General features: G+C 36.5%; 3 protein-coding genes across 7 annotated transcripts; 1 reads left to right on the top strand and 2 right to left on the bottom strand.

Annotated features, from left to right (window-relative positions):
* Nucleotides 1-1,449: 1,449 nt before the first annotated feature.
* Nucleotides 1,450-7,852, top strand: LOC145775882 (ARL14 effector protein-like). 5 transcript variants are annotated; one of them, XM_082587271.1, is made up of 5 exons: nucleotides 2,400-2,493; nucleotides 2,856-3,260; nucleotides 5,778-5,917; nucleotides 6,524-6,676; nucleotides 7,267-7,852. In XM_082587271.1, the coding sequence occupies exons 2-5, from the start codon at nucleotides 3,102-3,104 to the stop codon at nucleotides 7,334-7,336; spliced, it is 522 nt and encodes a 173-aa protein (XP_082443397.1). In that variant the 5' UTR covers nucleotides 2,400-2,493; nucleotides 2,856-3,101; the 3' UTR covers nucleotides 7,337-7,852. The 5 variants fall into 5 exon arrangements, with proteins under 5 accessions (XP_082443401.1, XP_082443400.1, XP_082443397.1 ...); XM_082587272.1 differs by having other exon boundaries at nucleotides 5,778-5,911; XM_082587273.1 differs by having other exon boundaries at nucleotides 2,856-3,230.
* On the bottom strand, nucleotides 7,397-13,247 carry LOC145775881 (G kinase-anchoring protein 1-A-like). The gene is made up of 8 exons (XM_082587270.1): nucleotides 13,007-13,247; nucleotides 11,136-11,324; nucleotides 10,923-11,042; nucleotides 10,505-10,613; nucleotides 8,927-9,003; nucleotides 8,618-8,810; nucleotides 7,916-8,058; nucleotides 7,397-7,586 (listed from the first exon to the last, which is right to left on the bottom strand). The coding sequence occupies exons 1-8, from the start codon at nucleotides 13,196-13,198 to the stop codon at nucleotides 7,548-7,550; spliced, it is 1,062 nt and encodes a 353-aa protein (XP_082443396.1). The 5' UTR covers nucleotides 13,199-13,247; the 3' UTR covers nucleotides 7,397-7,547.
* A 3-nt stretch (nucleotides 13,248-13,250) lies between these two features.
* On the bottom strand, nucleotides 13,251-18,160 carry LOC145775880 (transmembrane protein 245-like). The gene has a single exon (XM_082587269.1). It carries the CDS (start codon nucleotides 18,135-18,137, stop codon nucleotides 15,804-15,806), a length of 2,334 nt encoding a protein of 777 aa, XP_082443395.1. The 5' UTR covers nucleotides 18,138-18,160; the 3' UTR covers nucleotides 13,251-15,803.
* Nucleotides 18,161-19,154: the final 994 nt, after the last annotated feature.

The raw sequence follows: 19,154 nt of genomic DNA on the forward strand, positions 1-19,154 counted from the left end.
GGTTGGTGTACACCAAGGATCAGTTTTGTCACCTCTGATATTTGCTATTGTGGTTGACGTTGTAACTGAAGGAGTGAGGGAGGGCTTATTGAGTGAAATTTTGTATGCAGACGACCTGGTCTTGACAAGTAATAGTATGGAGGGACTGGAGAGAAAGTTTGAGAAATGGAAAGAAGCATTTGAAACCAAGGGTATGAAGGTGAATCTTGAAAAAACGAAAGTGATGGTGAGTGGAGCAGAAGGAACAGTTGTTGAGAGCAAAGTAGATCCCTGTGGAATATGTGGCAAGAGAGTGATGAGAAATGCAATGCAAGGAATGTGGAAAGTGGGTACATGCAAGATGTGCTAATGTCAAGAGAGCCGCAACAAGATTGGCGAAGTGTGTTGTTTGTGGGAAATGCAGTAAAGGAAGGAATGAAGTGGAAGGCCATGATGATGAGTTCTGCCATGGCATCGAAACAGTGACAGATTTCTGTTATCTGGGTGATCGGATAAATGGAAGTGGTGGATGTGAAGCAGCGGTGACAACAAGAGCAAGATTGGGCTGGGCAAAGTTTAGGAAATGTGGGGAAATGTTGTATGGCAGAAAATTTTCACTGAGGATGAAAGGAAAAGTATATCGGAGCTGTGTGCGGCCTGCAATGCTATATGGTAGCGAGACATGGGTATTGAGAGAGAGTGAACTGGCAATCCTGAGAAGAACGGAAAGGTCAATGGTGAGAGCAATGTGCGGGGTGAAAACGAGAAGGGAAAAAAGGACTGAAGAATTGTTGGATATGCTTGAGATGAGAGAGACCATAGACCAAATGGCAAGGGCAAATGGAGTAAGATGGTATGGACATGTGATAAGGAGGGAGGAAGGAAGTTTTCTTAGAAAGGCACTATATCTAAAGGTGGATGGGAAGAGGAAACGCGGTCGTCCAAGAAAAACGTGGAAACAACAAGTGAAGGATGAATTTAAAAAAGTCGGACTGAAGGAGGAAGATGCAAGGGACAGGGTGAAATGGAGAAAAGGGATTAAAACAATTGCTGCGCGGAAACAATCGGCCACCCCCACTAGTGGGGAACAAACCGACGATGGATTATGATGATATGGAATGTTTTGATAAAGCTTTGGTAGAGTTTGCTTTGTTGAACCATAGAGAAATACAACATAATGTCATAGTAACTTTAGCGGGTTTACCTGGTTTAGCATACTTTATTACATACAAAAATATAACATAATTTTAAATTTTAAATCATCTCTCGAGGCAGATCTAATTTTCAGACTAAGATCATGGAAGCCTTAAGAATCAAACGTAACAATCCATCTCTCAATCGGCAGTTATTCGCCGTGTGTTCTACGGTAATTGTTTGTCCAATTCCAATGCCTGTAGTCTACTACACCTCACATGATCTGTTTTTCACCGCATAATTTACTCGTAATCATTCTCGTATCATTTATTCAGTTTGTGCTTTTCAGTCCAGAGTGTCGTTACAGTTACAGTGCAAAGTGAAATTTATCTTACGATTTTTCATTTTATGTACCGTATTTCAGATTTAATTCCTGATGAGGACAAACGTTTGAGTTTATTTTAATTATGTTATATTTTGTCTGAAATAAAGTATGCTATACCCGCTAAAGTTACTATGTTTTATTTCTCTTTAGAATGTTTTGTATTATAAAAATTTGCCATATTGCAACTTTTTAACTGCTATTTTGACTGTTTTTTGTTGCTTGTTTTTGGGCTTGTTTTTGTGTTAATTTGCTTGTTTTGGGCTTGTTTTTCAAATTTTTTTGCTTGTTTTTGTAACATAACCTGACAACACTGCCAGCTAGTAAAAATTAAAAAAGTTGCTCATGATCATAGATGACTTATACGGTAAGCCATCTCTGATAGAATCGACGAGGCAGAAATTATAATTTTCTGTTTTTCAAACCCATACCGTACTTTCTTCTCTTTCCTACATGTAAATTGTGTAATGGTTTATATTTTTGAAACCCACACTTTTTTTCGTGACGGCTCATGTTACTCTTTCATCCTTCTTGATTCTATGGTCATTCGCTGTGGCAATTTGTATTTTTCAAAACTGTCAATATAAAGGGAAATAAAGTAAATTTAGCTTATTTAAAATTACAATTAGTTAGTTATGCCATGTGTTTATGCATTGTAAAGCAAGATGTTAAACATGTGAAGTGTTATCCAATTTATTGCAAAAGTACCGGTAGCAACAGCAAAAAGTGAACACATTGGTACATTTCTGTCTAATCTAAAGTACCGTAACTTAATTATTGAAAAAGTGAGGTAGGTGTAGGTTAACTATAAACCATAAATATTAATTATAAACAAGCACCAAAAAATAAACTAGAGTTGAGTCAATATTAAATCACTCTGTGGTATATTTAAATTGTTTTTAGATTGAAACAAAAGTTGCAATATTATTGTTTTATACACAAATACCGTAATGTCATCCAACAAAAGCAACAAAGGAAGTGATGATGAAGTAGAAGAGGTGATGTATAAATTTAAAATGTTGTGCAACATGGCTTCCACTGCACTTGTTAATTAGTGCTACAATCGCATTGGGGAGCATACACAGATAAAAAAAAGTTGTAACTTCATTTCTAATTGCTATGTTAACCACTATGATTCTGGAATTCACATGTTGTACCTCACTCACACCAGGCTTGCCAGATTGGCCCTTTTGGGGCCGAATTTGTGAAATATGGCCCTTTTTTGAGGTAGTTGGCCCCCAAAAAAATTGTTTGCCCCCTTGGCTCTTTTTGGAAGCAGTTGGCACATACTATCAAACTAGCTATTTAAATAAATGTCTTTCGGAAACTGAGACTGAAAAGTGTTATTACGATTTTTTAGAGTTAGACTGTGTGCAGCTGACAATGTAGGTAACAACTAGAACATCACACAACTAAGGCGAAAGAGAAAATTGAATTGAAGTTTGCATCGGGAAAAAATGATGGTTTGCAAACATGAGAGAATTGAAAGTAGTTACTTTTAGAGCCAAAAAACTCTCTTTTGCAAACCATCATTTTTTCCTGATTAGTTTTCTTTTTTAATTTTCTCTTTCGCCTTAGTTGTGTGATGTTCTAGTCGTTACCAACAATGTTTATGCCAATGACGAAGATTCGAGTGGAAACACTGCAAAAGATGAAGATTTGGAATTGTTCTGTAGAATGTAGACCAGTGGTTCCCAACCTTTTTTGGTGTCGGGGCCGAATTTCAAACTTCAGAGTACGTATGGAGCCGCATGAAAACACTCAAGTAATTAACGTGTGCTTTAGCGGATAGCCTATGTGTGCTTTAAGCGTGCTTTGTGCTAATTGGTATTGGTTGCAAATTATTGGGCTTGTCTTTGTGTTGATTTGCCTGTTTTGGGCTTGTTTCTTAGATTCACTTTCTTGTTTTCAAAAAAACAACTTGACATCACTGTGTAAGATGTAAAATGAAAATTTCACTGACAATGCAACCTCTACGACACAACGACAATACAGTTTGTAAACAATTTTGACTTCGCAAACAATTTTGACAAGTCATAAAATAATCGCCCTAGTTATTATAAATAGATTTTTTTATATTTTTTGTTGGATTTTCAGGGGTCAACGAGAGCCGCAAGAAAGCTAGCTTGGAGCCGCATGCGGCTCTTAGAGCCGCGGTTGGGAATCACTGATGTAGACTGTGTTGTTGCAATGTTGTAACGTTATTGACGTCGTTAACGTTATTATGTTTTATTAGCAACGTTATTAACATTATTGAACAATTTGGCTCTTTTTTTTATCCAGTTTGGCCCTTTTTTCGACATTGTTTGGCTCTTTTTCTCAAAAGCTATCTGACAACCCTGACTCACACTGTTTATGACATCATTTTTTACCATCAGTTCAACCCACCATAGCAAATAATAACACTAATTTGAAAAGATTATATTTACAGTACAAAGAATTTTTACTGATGATTTTATATGAATGGCTATTGGCTAATGACATTGGTTTGGAACACCATGATTACATCAGGCTCACAATTGTCATAAATATTGCCCAAGATGCTGAAGCCCCGTTTACACCAGCGACAGCTTTATCTATAAATTATACAAGTTTCTGAACCTAACTGGTTTTATTTGCTTATTACATTAAAGAAGGTTCATTTTTTCCAAAAAAAAAATTTCTAATGAATGTTATTAATATCGGAAGTTTTTTGCCAATAGACAACATTAAACTTTTGGGTGGTTGATATTTCTGTGATAATAAATAGACTTATCCAATCCATTACCAGCTTAAAGTGTCCTTTGGCAGGACACTTAAAGACATGCCTGAAGGTGGATACGAAGATTGGCTTCCTTGCCTTCCCGTCCACTTAATCAAAATCTTCAACCACCGGGTGTAAGCCTGGATACGACAAACAAAAACCAGGGTGTACTATGACCAAACACAATACATATCAGTACGGTTAGTTAAAACTGTAGCCTGTCGGTCTATTGGATTTCATAAGCAACTCTGTAACAGAGTGTGGATCACAGTCAGCACAACTTATCCAATCGATGGATGTATTTTATTCTTTAACATTTCAGATTTGCTGCCCTATGTCGTTGATCCCAGTGTATCGTGTGGAGAGCAATTGTTGCTTCATTATTAAAAACCATGATAAGCTGCCGTAGCCTATTGAAAGTTTATTTGCAAGACCTGCTAAAGTCCACAGTTTTTTGGGTCTTTTTTGTTTTTGAATATATTCCAAAATTAGTTTTGTATGACCAAGACTATTAAAGGAGTTTGACGGATCAAAAATCTTTTAATTAAAAATAAAAACGTAATGTTGGTAGAGACGTTACTTTGTTGAACCATTAGCAAACAAACCATGACATGTATCATACACAAAATAAAAGACTGAAGGAACATCATGTTTTTGTAGTGACCCATAGAATAAAGCAGGTTTGCCTGTCTTGTATGATAAGACCCAGGGTTGGAAGTCGTTAGTCAAAAAGCAATGACTATTTCATTATTCGATAGTGCTCAAAAAAGCAATGACTTTCCGCAATCGATACTTAAAAAAAGCAATAAATAGCAATTACTAGAAATATTGTATTTTATTATATTTGCGTATTTCACGAGTTAACTACTCTCAGTCTCACTGGCATGGTTTTTGAACTGTGTTGCCGCAAAATTTTTCTTAATCCTTTAAAGTTCGAAAACCGGAGGGGGACTACGTGGGATAGTAATCCGAAAACTAAATCTCGTAAATTCGTTTTGACGACAAAATAAGTGAACAACAAAAAATGATTCAGCAGTTCTAAATATCGATTAGTGAAAAACGAATAATGATTTCGTTGTTTGCATAAAAAAGCAGTGAATAACCCGCATTCGATATTTATTTTTAAAAGGAATGGGAAGAGCATTCGATATTGAGAAAGCAACGAATAACGCTATCGAATAGTGACAACTAGTCGTTACTTCCAACCCTGATAAAGAAGCCAAATATAATACTGGCTTCTCCCTAGTAGCCTTTTGATGGAGTGCGGAAAACATTGCCAACATGGGGTGTTAAAATGGCCCTTGACCCGGCCCCAGAAGCTAAATGTCATGGTGTTGCATTGTATCATTTGCTTATGATTCAACAAAATTTGAATTGCTGCCACAAGTGACAATATGCATTGCATAAACCCATCCTGTAAGGCTTTAATTAAAGGCTGCATTAAGACCGAATTAATTGCTATGATAACAAAAGTAGGCCTACTGTATCAATCAACCACTAACATATGGGACTCATTCATCAACTATCTATTGTTTCCAGCTCACACCATTTCAACTGAAGAATTTAAAGTTCATTAATCCAGGGCCTGCTTTGGAGGATTTTGTTCCTGAACAAAGCTTGAGACAAGAAAGGAAACTCAGAAGGATGATGCAACAACCCTCCAAGACAAAACTGTACAAGTGATGTAATTTAATGTGCTACCGTACTTGCAAAAGTTTAAGAATCGGGTGATGAACACCAGCACCGGTAAATGGAAACAAGTGACAAATATTTACCTGCTCAGCGCATTTTAAGGGCAGTTCTCCACTGATTGGCAAATAATGCATTTGTTACAATAGTTTACCAGCAACAACACTGCAGCCGCAATCATGATATAACCGAAAACTTAAAATCTGCTAGCCATGGCCAATGTGAGATTGGTCGTGGTTTAATAACTCAAGCACTATATACATTTGAAACTTCAAAATAATGTCAGGAGTGACTTTCCCGGTCTTACAATTAGTATTTCCTCTGGCGCTGTATCCATACTACCGGTACAGAATGCATTGTTTTCGGTGCTCAATTACAAAGCTAACAAATTTAAACGTAACTCGCGCTATCGAGTGAATCCATTCCTAAATGCTAAGCAGAAACGAGATTCAATACCGTTTTTGACCTGTTATCAAACTCATATCTACTGGCTCTACCAACCGAGCAAGTCAAAATGCCGTCAGCATGCAGATGGGCTAACGCACACATTTCACCCATTTTCTGATCTTGTGATCCTGAATGTTAACTTTTTTCAGAGGCAAAAAGGTTTTGTATGACGACGGCGGCCACTTAGCAGTCGACGGCAGGGACTTGTGTGACTGCATGCGAGAAAAGTGTCCGGGTTGCTTTTATCCATGCGAAAATTGTCGAAGTAGGAAGTGCGGAATAGAGTGTCGTTGTTTACGAAAGTGAGTAATCCAGGCAGCGTGCCACTATCGGCTAGAAATAACTTCATGCTCATTCAAGGGCAAAAGTTCAAGCTTAATCAATATTGATGTCAGTTATGCTTGCTAATGAAACAAATTAAATTGCCAGAAAGGCAAAAAAGTCTTCTTCTGGCTTTATTCCCACTTCAAGTGGGGTCGCCGGTGCAGACCTCCACATCACTCTGTCAGCAGCATCTTCCTTCTTCACTCCCACTATTTCCATATCTTTTGTCACACAAACTCACCCATCTTTTCGGTCTTCTCGCTTTCTTTTACCAACTTTCAATTGTCTTATTCTTTTTCCTACATAATGTTCGTCTGTCACGGCGTAACCCAACAAATTTAAGACGCGAGTCTCTACTTATCTTCCAGCTCTATGACTTGCATTCGTTCCCTGATGATTTCATCTCTTATTCTGTCCTGCGCTGTCAACCCCAGAGACCAGCAACATTTTGATTTCTGCCAAAAAGTGGTCTTCATCTCTAAACTAAACCGAGCAACAAACATGGCCAATACTGTAGTCACAATGGTAACGCCTGTAAGTGGGTCTAACATTCGATTTGTTTTTATAGGTGGCATTACGAAAGCCTTGAAGTGGAAGGTGGAGAAACGAGGTATTTCCCGGATACCGATCAAAGCTAATGGCAACCCTATGTACGTGTACCGAGTTCAAAGGTCAACTGCAATTTTTCTATCAACACGTGGCGTGGGAATCGACGTTTATTTAAAAAAGCGACGTAACACAAGCATCAAAGCATTGCTGTAGGCAGACATTGAACAATGGGCTGAAAAATAGAAAAGTATCGGACCAGAGTTTCAGTAGCGTCTTCTCGTTGGCACAAAGAATGATCTATCATCCTTCTGCATGTTTCTTTCCTTGTTTTGTCGAAACCTGAACAAAAGACCAGTGTTATTTTGTGGTGGAAAAGAATGAACACTTTAAATTTTGTGCACCCTGAGAAAAGGAATTTCATGGAACTAGAAACCTGAAGCATAACGATAAAGTGCTTGTGTTTAAGAGGAAATGTATGGCCAAAATAAAGATTACCCAAAAGTCGCCGAAAAGTAACCTACAAAGAACGCTCTGTTACCTACAGTATACTGTAAACGCAATGTTTGATTTATTTTTCACATGATTTGAATAAATTTTTAACTTTTGTCGTTTTGTGATCATGGTTTTAGCTATAAACAATAATACAACATCAGTGCAAGATGTAATACTTTTGTTAATTCATCTTTCAACTTTGAAGTTTTTGATCTTTCTTTTTCTAAGCTTTGATGGATATCCGATACTTCGTTGGTAAGCTGATTTCTAATGATGGATAGTCTTTCCACTTCCAACAATAATTCCGCTTTTTCTTTCACTAAACGAGATGCAACTTAGTCGGTTACAGTACCATCAATGAGCCACGAATTGATGAGTTTATATTAATTATTTTTGTTTTCAAAAACAGGTAGCCCAACTGCGAAAAATAGTCAGTTTAACGTCATAGTTTTCTTGCACAGAGAGGACTACAATGGATGGTCTATCTACGATCATTTATGTTTAGTTTCCGCTATATCACCTGGGTGTACGTATATCACACATAATACTGTGCAGTTTTAATGCACACTCACGCAAAATATCCCATGATAGGTTTTGCAATCAACACTTAAGTTCTTCCGTTATTAACAAGGAGTAGGACATCTTGAATCAAACAGATTTTCGTAGAAAACCTATGAATATGAGAGAAGCAACTATGGAGGTGGGGAACCCAACGATTCATGTTTTCAAAAGCACAAAATATTTCTTGATGCCTATTCTTGCGCTGCCATTACCATCCCTAACAAAAAAAATGTGCACCTCAAAAATAAGCGTGTTTGGTAAGTCACTAGTGAACATAATTTTATAAAAGTTTATTTGTAGTGGAGTTGATAACTTACTTTCGCCCTGTTGAAGCATAATTAGCAACTGTTTGTTCCGCTTTTTCACATGATTGTACTTTTCTTCCCAAGATTCCAATTCTTCCTTCATTTTTCCTATAAGTTCATCTTTTTCAGTCAATTGTTCATTCAATCTCTCATTGAGCAGATGAGATTCCATGTTCATTGGATTTGTAGCTGAACTGGTGGAAGTCTAAAGCATAAGCAACGAGGGAAATTATGAATCTTCAAACACGTGATCACTGATCATCAACCGGAACATGGACCTTCGCACAGAAAATAAGAAAAGCAAACAGGTCGGTGATTTACCTGTCGGTCTCGATTTTTTTCCTTCCGTTGAATATCATTGACTTCTTTGTCTATGTCGGCAAAGAAATCCCCAGAACCTGTTTGCATCAATAAAGCTATGAATAGTAGACCGTAACAAAGGAGTAGTGAGTGAATGCTTTTGTTCTTTTTTTACAATTTATGCGTGTCACTGCCACGTCAACTAAAAAATTTGCAATCAGTAATTTCTAGAACAACAGTAGTACTTTCAAAATAGATCCACTTACAGGTACCTTACAATAAAAAAACAAAGTATTCGACAACTAGACTTCATACATAGGCAATAGCAGTGGTCGAAAATGTGGTCTCAAGCTACAGATGATACCGAACAATAGCTTTGTTCAGCACTACCAGAGCTACATTTTAAAGCTGAATAAAAAATAGCAAAATCCGCCTGCTAAATCCATTCTTACTTTCCTAGAGTAGGCTGTTAAACTACCAATCGGCGTTTAGTTAAACGCGTATTTATTTTGTCACGTAGACCTTAAATAGCTTTCAAAAGGGCCATTGAAACAACAACAATACACTTCCCCTGTTATATGAGTGGTTATGTGTCCGACTTAAAATCACGGTTTGATTCTCGGGGTGTGGACTCGAGCAACGCATTTAAGAACTGCTCTCCATTCATTGGTATCTAATGGATGGAATAATTCACCGGCAACTTCACTCTGTCAGTCTCGGTGACCGGGCCTGCGTCAGTGGTTCAAAGCCTCTACAGGTATGCGACACTGCAAAGATTAAGCTCTCAAAAGATTTCCCAGTTCGAGAGAAAAGATTAAATCAATACCATTGTCTCGTAGTCTGGTAATAGTACCATAATTGAGTTAAGATTGCAGAGTGCTTAGCGGGTAATAATTACACCCATGTGCAATTGTGCATACGCGGGGTGCCATGGGGCCACCAGTGTCTCCTCCTTCCCATAGACCAGAAGCAGGGCTATTGAGAGGATAATTTGGGCCCGGTTGCAGTGTAATCTTTGGACCCCAAATCCAGACACTTCTAACACATACTACAGTATCCAGAAGAGGCAGTGGTTCAGTTCCCAGCTCTCCAGTAATTATCGCGGGCCGCTAAATTCCCTCCGGATCCAAGCGTATCCCTGACAACGCTACTGCCCAGAAGTGCATAAAGTGAAAATATTTTAAGATTTGATCTATTTTATATGATAAACACGAAGCACAAATAGTGCATCAAAAAACGTTCAATTGCGACTCTGGCAGATTTCCAAGTTATTAATGTCATTTTAGACTGCATCGTTCCAAGTGTCCTAGTCCAAATATTTGTTTACCACTTATGTTCTCTAAAAGGTTATAAGAAATATATATACTGTACATTAAACTCAGCGTTGCAAATCTTGGTCAAGACCTGCTGAACGCTGATATTAAGTGTGGTCATGTCAGCCCCGGAGTCGGTCTATTAAAAGCAAAGAAGTCAGAGTTGTATCATTTTAGTCGTTGGACTGCACAAACTAGTTCATATACCACATAACTATATGGGTTTCCAAAAGGTATTTACTGATAAGGAATGGCCACAAAAATTCGTTCAAACTGAAATACGTACCGTTTACTTTACTGGTATGCTTTTGCGTCTTTACAGTTTGATTCTTCTTTTGACGCTTTGGTGATTCCGGTTCAACCGATAAACTTTTTTCTACTTGTTGATGAAATTCCTGAATAGGTACATCACAAGCATATGATTTGTAAAGCATGTTGACTTTTCACTATTAACGTACACTGTTGTGTCGTTTGTTTTTTTGTTTTTTTTTCTCTGGAATCAAATCAGTGAGAGAGTTAAGCCCACAAACAACAACTTTGGGAGTGTATATATCTTACAAATTAATTTACTTGATTCACCGCTATGTGTTTGTCGCCTGCCTCCTGTGTTAAGCAATGCAACGGTTTTCACATCATCCAACATTCCCTCCCAAGGGGCGTCATATGATTGAACCGTAGTTACAGTAATTACGCAGTTCACCTACCTCTAATGAAATGGTCTTGGAGCTCTTTTCTTTGTGTTTCTTTTCTTTCCTTTCAGTCTTTTTAGCCGAAGGCTGAATATCACTGCTGTTCTTAGCCAAGCTTGCACCATGAGCGTCATCCTGCGATAAAAGTTACGTTCACTTCACATACGTTCGCTAACATTTTAGTCACGACATGCCAAAGAAGTGGCCTTGAAAAGTAGAGGGACAAACCTTAGGAACCGGTTGAGTCCTGTCACCATGAAGTTGCTTTTCATGTTCCTGTTTACTCAGTTCAATTGCTGTCCATATGTCATCCTGATACATCTTTTCGACTAAGTCCTCATCTTTCTTCGTCCACTCATCCTGCGTTGATGAACGTGAGGTCTTGTGGCCATTACGAGCGGCATTGCTCTTTGTTGTCTAACAAACAAAACCAGCAATAAGCAAATTGTTACAGTTTCTGAAAAAAGTGCTAACGTTTATACCTAGCATGTTTATAAACTGCCCAAAACTTAAATTTTTTGTTTGTCGTATCCAGGCTTACACCTGGTTGTTGATTGTTGAAGATTTAGATTGTGACCTTGAACAATTGAACATGTCACTTCACCACATAACATCTCCTTGCATTTATTTGTGTGATTGCATTAAGGGGCAATTCTACTTAGAATCGCATTTTTCGTACTTGTCATAAATAACAATCTACACACAAAAGTTCACCCACAAACCCCAACAAACCTATATATATATTGCTGGAAAAGGAGGAAACAAGCTATCCAAAAATATTTACTTTGTTAGGCTGGGGCAATCCATTAAGGGTTTACACCATTTTGAATTTGTACATAAAATCAACCGATTGTCTCCATTGCAGCCCTAAAAACTCGAAAATGGCTACAGGTAAGGACTTCAAACTGCATGGTGATCTAGTAGGGTATCATAGCCATAAATTGAGAGAGGAGATTTCTTTTAACTTTTTTATTTTTTAAATATAAAAAATTTCATAATTGCTATGCATCGAGAGCAAATTTGACTTCAAGGTTTGGTAATAAAATATTTATTACTCTGAATATTGAAACAAAACTCAATCATTATGTCCGTAAGGGCCTACTGTACATCTGTTAAAAATTTTAGCCAATTCTGAAAAGTAGTTTTCTAGAAGAAACATTTTTAGTGCACAAAAACATGATTTTGAGTAAATCGCATTTGAAAAATAGAATTAGGTAAATTTATGCCTTTGACTTTAAATGTGACTTTTCTTCTTCTATGTCCATTCACTGTAACTAAAATATACATAATGAACAAAATACTGAGTTTACACAATACACATACACGAAAAGGTGGTGCTATTTAGCTTATTCATTATTAGATTTTGTAAGGGAAAATACAAAACATTTTGCAACTAACATTCTCACAACAATGCAAATTTTTATTCACATTTTAAACTGAGGTGCGTTCAGACAACCTTCAGTTTGAAGCCTAATGAGGGCAAATAGGTAAAAACTGACTGCATATTCGGAATCTATGATAAATTTCCAATATATATCATTAATAAGTTTCTGGGCAGCCGATTGTAGCATCGAATAGACAGCGATAGACACGTGTTTCGCCCATGAGGCTGGGCTCATCAGCCTTGTGCTGATGGCCGGGAAGAACACCCCTTCTTCACATGTCCTACCCCTGGCACCTGCTGGTTTTGTTGGCTCTTTTCTTTCCACAAAGATAAGAGTTAAACTGACTGGTAAAGCGGCGGTCGATTACCCAAGTGGCAAGAATACGGTGCGATACCGATAAGCCCAGCCTCATGGGCGAAACACGTGTCTATCGCTGTCTATTCGATGCTACAATCGGCTGCCCAAAAACTTATCTTTTATTGGAGGTCTTTATGGCTAGCGTGGAAGCTACACCGTTATGGTTAGCGAAGCGTTACCGCTGCTCGCTGTACTAGTGAGTGATCAGCCTTGTGCTGATGGCTGGGAAGAACACCCCTTCTTCATATATCATTAATATCAATAAAATAAATTTAAAATTTTTTTTTCTAAGTAGAACTGCCCCCTTAAAAGGCATTTTGCATGGTAACCGACAGTGCAAATTTTGCCATTTTTTACCTGTTGGCCTCCAGCACTTTCTTTCTTTTTTTGTCTTCGTGACCTCTTTTTTGAATTATTATTGATTGGAGCCGATTTTGTCTGTTGTTTTTTACCTTTGATGGTCTTTCCTTCAGGGGGTGTATCTGAGTCTGAATCTTGCACAGTGAGAAAAGCAAATTTGTTGAAGGACTCTTTTATTCCAACAGACATGTTTTCAAATCAGGAATATTGATTGTAAAAGGTTATAACAAATTGATTACTATCTGAACAAAACAAAAAAAAATAACAACCCGTTTAGTACAGAACAAACAATGGTGCTTTCCAAACACACAAGAATTAGTGATATTATGTTAAGAAATACATTATACCGGTACAGTAAGCAGGAAAGGTTCTATCAATTTAATACGGAAACTTTTGATATAACTTTTTCACCAATTCTGCCTTCTCTTGCAAACTACAACAGTAAGCACATTTCATGCAATTGATAAGAAAAATAACTTCAAGCATCACAGGAAAACCATTTCAAAGAACAGACCAAACGATAGGTGCCCTTCAGTTCAAAATTACAAAACACTTTTTTTTATTATAAACACAAATTTGTATCTTGTGTTCAGGGCTGCGATTTTTGCCTTTTTTGGCGGATCAGTATGCAATACAAAAAGAATTTATGCACTTTGAGAAAAAGAAAACATGTTTTTTGGTTTTATTTGATTTGTATGAAACTCTCAATATTCTAACAAGTACACTTGTACATACTTATACATCTATCTGAAGCAGTTTGTTCATAACTTTTATGTTACAACCAAACAAAAAAGAGTAACCACTTCTGCTGAAATACTTTTCTTAGTGGTCTGTTTATTACAATTGTGAAAATGCAAAAAAAAATATAATATATCAACTAAACTTATTTTTGATACACACACAAATTTTATCACAGCAGATGTCACACCAATAACGGGTTTAAGGGGTTAGGCAAAAAAACAGCAACATCCACATTACACAACAAGTGTATTAAATATAAAGTATAAGTGTTGAATGCAAAATGCTTGATACAAGACACAAATGACATTGAAAAGATGAACAGGGTATCATACAGTAGAGTAGGCTATGCTTTTTTTTATTTTTTTTCTACCACAGACAAGCAAGGCACAAACATAAAACAGGGTTGAGCATTATAACAATAATAGTTTTAACAGTCGAACGTTTTCGCCTTAACTTTGATGAAAAACACTCTTGTCAAACAAAAATAAGATACTGTTCCTATTAATAATCACAACATATACGAACTTAGAACTTCCAAAGATTTTTGAAAAGAGTTTAGGTCATTTATTAGTTGCTTAATATATAAGAAGATGATTAAAATTAAATGGTGTTAAATTTGAAAACTTTTTAGTAATAAAAGCTGTATCTATATGTAGAAGCTACTGTTTATGCAAATAATTCGTGAGATCATTTTGTGTAAAACACTTTTCTGATTCCAGTAGTTTTCTAACCATATTCTACTTTGATCACAGGCTACATCTCAAAGGTAATTTTGCATTAGGTTAGAAAGTTTTTCACAAATATATACATTGTATAATGTCGGAATGGCCCGTTTCGGTGAGTCCGATCCCTTAACGGGGGATTTTTTCATTTTTTTTTTAAATTATTGGGTACCGTAGCCTAATTATCATTGTCGTTTTAGGGTTAGGGGTTAGGAACTCACCGAATAGTAGCAGACCCTTATAATGTATAGGTTCAATTTCATCTTAAAATGAAATATTGCAAGTCCTATAAACTAAAAAGAACATAAATAAAAATCTATAACCAAATACAATTTACATACTGATTATTCAAACACACTCCCACTAGACCCTAGACACTTGAAACTATGAAAACAACAACATAAAATAAAAACAACAAAATGATTGCTTTAACCTGACTTCTGAAATTGATGAAGAATTTAACAGCAGAAGAATCAAACTCAAGAACTAACTGGTAGTTTTATATGACTCAGCTATGTTGGATTATCCAAAAAAAAGTACTGAACCCCAGTTGTATCCATTCGTTTGAATACCAGCATGAACTAGACCTACACTCTCAGGCTCCATGGATTTAGTACTGCAAATGCACGGTTAACATTGTTGTGGTTATATTTACATTGTCAGCAGGTCGCTGAAGCATGCAATGACAGAAATAGCAAAACAACAGAATAGGAACAAAAGTAGATATTGCAGTATATAATTTAGTCTAACACTTATGACTTAAACATATATATAAGTTGATACTTCATAACCTTGCTTTGAGTAATGCAGTAGAATTCAGCTATACATAGTGATATTTCGCTTAGTGACACTTTTTGGAAGGTCCTTTAGGTGTCAGTATAGGCTAATTTTACTGCATTTAAGCTTTCGCAAAGTACAAAAAGTTTAATCTTTGCAAAGTACAAAAAGTTTAATCTCATTTATAACTATCAACCATCTGCATAAGAGCTGGCCAATTTTAAGTAGCCTATTCAGTATGTATTGTATAGATACACTGTACCAGATTTATAATAAAAAAATGATAAATAGAATAATATGTTGTTTTAAAAACACACTCTAACCTTGCAAGTTGCAACAACAATTTTTTTGCAAAGTCAAATCTATTTTCAATAGTTCTTTTACAAAAGAAGGTTTCTAATTTATTTTTGGAGACTCAAATAGCTTATTCATGCATGATCTCTTTGTGGGATATAAATACATTTCTATAAGCAATGTTACAGTGAAATGTATGCAAAAAATTCTACAGCTATGCCAACATAAAAACATTTTCAGGTACAACACAGTGCAGATTTTCATTCGTTTGCTGATGTGACTTTGGAATACAAGTTTATACCAACCAGGAGAAAGCATAAAATAAGTGGTCCAAAAACTGCTCCTTCTAAACCAAATGTATATAACCCACCAGCAACAGCTAAGCCAGTGACATATGAATGTGCACCACCACCTATCATTGATATGTCATGATAAATAGCTGTATCAACAAACAAGGTTGGAAGAAATTGGCAAATAATGAGACCAACAGCTCTCACTAAACTTCCTTGAAGAAGCCAAACCTCAATAGCAGAAGGAAGACAAACCCAATAAGTAGTCAATAATGGTATCACAGCAAATCCAGCTGCTAATATTGATGGTAAATACACAAGATTTGATCCAAAAAGGCTGTGGTTTATCCATGTATATAAACCATAGAACCAAAACATCTTTATAGATGCACCAAACACCCCATTAACAGCATCTTGTATAGCACTTTCAAAATGTGTTCCCATGGTTAAAGGTCGAATAGCTGATCCAATTATTTCTACTGGTTTATATCTATCTGTGCTACAAGCCAACAGATAGAACAAAGCTGTGAAAAAAATGACCATAGACAATAGAAAATTTAGAACAAAAGTTCCCCCATTCAACAAAGCAGATAATATGGCAGATGAAACAGACATGATCAATGCCACATTACTTTGAAGTATTGCTAGTAAAGTTTCACTTAATGACATCAGGGCAGACACATTTTCTTGCAACCAACCCATCACTTCGCTCATATTAAGAAGGTCTACAAATCCATGAAAGATTCCAGTGTTTTCTGGTAAGCCTATACTTTTTATAGAGTTCTTTCTCAGCAACTTACGAGGCCTCTTAGCAGAACTGTGATGATAAATCTGATCCCATAATTTCAAAATTTGCTTTTCAACTTTTGAATTATTGCCATTCGGTCCCAGGGCAGTATGGACATTCTGACTAATCCATTCACGTCCTTGAAGATAAACCATGTCAACAAGAGAGTCCATAGACTTTTTCATTGTTTCATTATCAGGAAGCCAGCCTTTGTATTCTGGATGTTCAGATACAGTCTCATTGATAACATTTGAGGTTACTTCAACCAGCAAAAAGCTTTCTTGTTGCACTTTTACACAAATGAATACAGTCATGAATATAGCATTGGTGAATAAAATGAGTATAATAAGAATGCTTGTAACAGCGGGAAGAGAAGACAAAATACTCGTGTGCATCACTCTATCTCCTTTTCTTAAGATTTGCAGCACATTTGGCAAAGGTGTTGGAAATAAAATTCCTTTATTTCTTTCCCAAAACTGAAGCACATTGTTCTTGATGGTTGTTCTGTCTCTTTGGAATATGTTAAGACAAGCCTTGTCTAACAATGCTGGGATTTTTCCATGAACCAATGCTCTTTTACATGTCCAAAATGTCAGTGGAACAAGCATCAGCAGCAAAATCCAAATATGAAGCCACGTGACAATAAGAGCAAACATGGCAAACAATATATTGAAGTAGAAAGCAGAACTTCCATGGTTACTATTTGACTGGGTGTTGCCATCTCCAATCTGCTCTCCAGATAAGGCATTTCCCTTTGAAGTTTCTTTTTCTTGGTTTAAATCTATTTTCCACACAAAACCCAAACCAAACAATAATGCTATTGCACTAGCAATGGGAATTTGAAAACTACCACTCAAACTAACAATATATATAAGCAAGTGAATCCAGAGGGCAACCAAGGCTGTTTGATACAACTCAATTCCAAAACATATCGTTGATAAAATATACAACAATAATAGCAGTATCATACTAATGTTGTAGGACAGCATGAAACTGGAAATTTGATATACACAAATCCAAATACGATCCATAGTATAAGTTGCTACAGTAAAAATATAAGCCAACATACCAAAATAGTGAAGAATATTTAAGGTTACCAGTACAGAAATGAAAGAAGTTATAATTTTCCATTTGCTGGAAACAAATTGACCAAGCCAATCTGAAAGATTGCCAAAGAGTGTGATTGGAAGAATGCAAGTATTCACCACAAGAGGGATACCATTGCTCAATGTTTCAGTCAACCAATTTGCAATGAGATTTTGTAGTGCATGCTTAAATGGAAACAAAAAAGAGCCACATAGAACAGCCCAAAGGAGGGGCTTAATAAAAACTTGCAAGACAAAATAGGCACTGGTAGCAACTAAAATGACAACTGCAATTAATATCAAAGCAACTGATGTATACAAAGCTTGCTTTAATTGTTTTTCATGACCAACTGGAATCAATTGACTGACACTATCATACACTGACTTTTGTCGTGGAAATTTTTTCAATGATGGTGAAGAATGAGAAGTCATTTTGCTCAAACCACAACACAGGGACAAGATAACCTACATGGAGTTTACATCAGGTTAAATATATCCACCTAAACAAAGAATATATATTTCACCTTGATTTACAAGTGCACAAAAACAAATTTTCATATGTTGCCAGTAAACTAAAAAGGCTAAGGCCTACAAGCCAGGATAAGTTCAAACCGGAATGGAATGGATCCGAATCAGGATCCAATTTTGTGGTCCAGAAGTTGAACAGTAGAAAAAGTTGGCTTACTTTTAGTTTAACATAGATCAGAGATTCCCAATCACCGGGTTGCAACCTAGTACTGGGTCACAAAAAGGTTACAACCAGGTTGCGAGAGCACATGTCCAAAATGGCCGTCAACAGTGCGAGTTGTTTGAAAGTACGTACCTAACGTCCTTGATTACGATGAAAACAATTTATTGCTGCACTAAATATTAACTAAATACCACCGTCACTCTGACCACCACCGTCACTCTGACCACCACCGTCATTATGGCAGAATAATTCTGCGCGATCCGCCTAAAAAAATGATCCGTAAAAATTTGCGCGATAAACAATGCGATGAAAGTAGCAACACTCGGAAGCTGATAAAATCACTTCTCGTTACCACATCAAAGCAAATCTCATATTTTTTCCATAGCCAAATGAACAGTGAACACAGAAATTTAAATAAAAAACTCGACTTGTCAAAGATAAAGCAACTGCAATTGCGAAAAGTTAGACAAAAAATCGTATCTATTAAGACTGCTATATGTGATATGGCAAGAAAAGTAAGCATCACAAAAACGACTATAAAAACACTTTCCCGAAATATTATTCGGAATTTTATTTTTGAATCGTGTTCAGAATTAAATTTCCGTTCCAGGGATGGCAAGCTCGTGGTGGGGCAGACGAAGGAAACGCGAGCAGAATGGTTTAAAAATGGAAGAAATGTCTTGCGTATTTAAAAATAAATAGAGATTTTAACGTTTTTAGACGCCTTCAATTGACCGTCTATAAAAATATTTTCCCGA

This window comes from Aplidium turbinatum, chromosome 8 (genome assembly GCF_918807975.1).
Source record: "Aplidium turbinatum chromosome 8, kaAplTurb1.1, whole genome shotgun sequence".
NCBI lineage: Eukaryota > Metazoa > Chordata > Ascidiacea > Aplousobranchia > Polyclinidae > Aplidium > Aplidium turbinatum.

Coding starts and splice junctions, on each gene's coding strand:
- LOC145775882 (XM_082587271.1), top strand. CDS start 3,102: ATGTTTATGCCAATGACGAAGATTCGAGTGGAAACACTGCAAAAGATG. Junction 3,261..5,777: donor AGCCGCATGAAAACACTCAA/GTAATTAACGTG, acceptor TATTGTTTCCAG/CTCACACCATTTCAACTGAA. Junction 6,677..7,266: donor GAGTGTCGTTGTTTACGAAA/GTGAGTAATCCA, acceptor TTGTTTTTATAG/GTGGCATTACGAAAGCCTTG.
- LOC145775881 (XM_082587270.1), bottom strand. CDS start 13,198: ATGTCTGTTGGAATAAAAGAGTCCTTCAACAAATTTGCTTTTCTCACT. Junction 11,325..13,006: donor AAAGTGCTGGAGGCCAACAG/GTAAAAAATGGC, acceptor TTTGTTTGTTAG/ACAACAAAGAGCAATGCCGC. Junction 11,043..11,135: donor GGACTCAACCGGTTCCTAAG/GTTTGTCCCTCT, acceptor CTTTTATCGCAG/GATGACGCTCATGGTGCAAG.
- LOC145775880 (XM_082587269.1), bottom strand. CDS start 18,137: ATGACTTCTCATTCTTCACCATCATTGAAAAAATTTCCACGACAAAAG.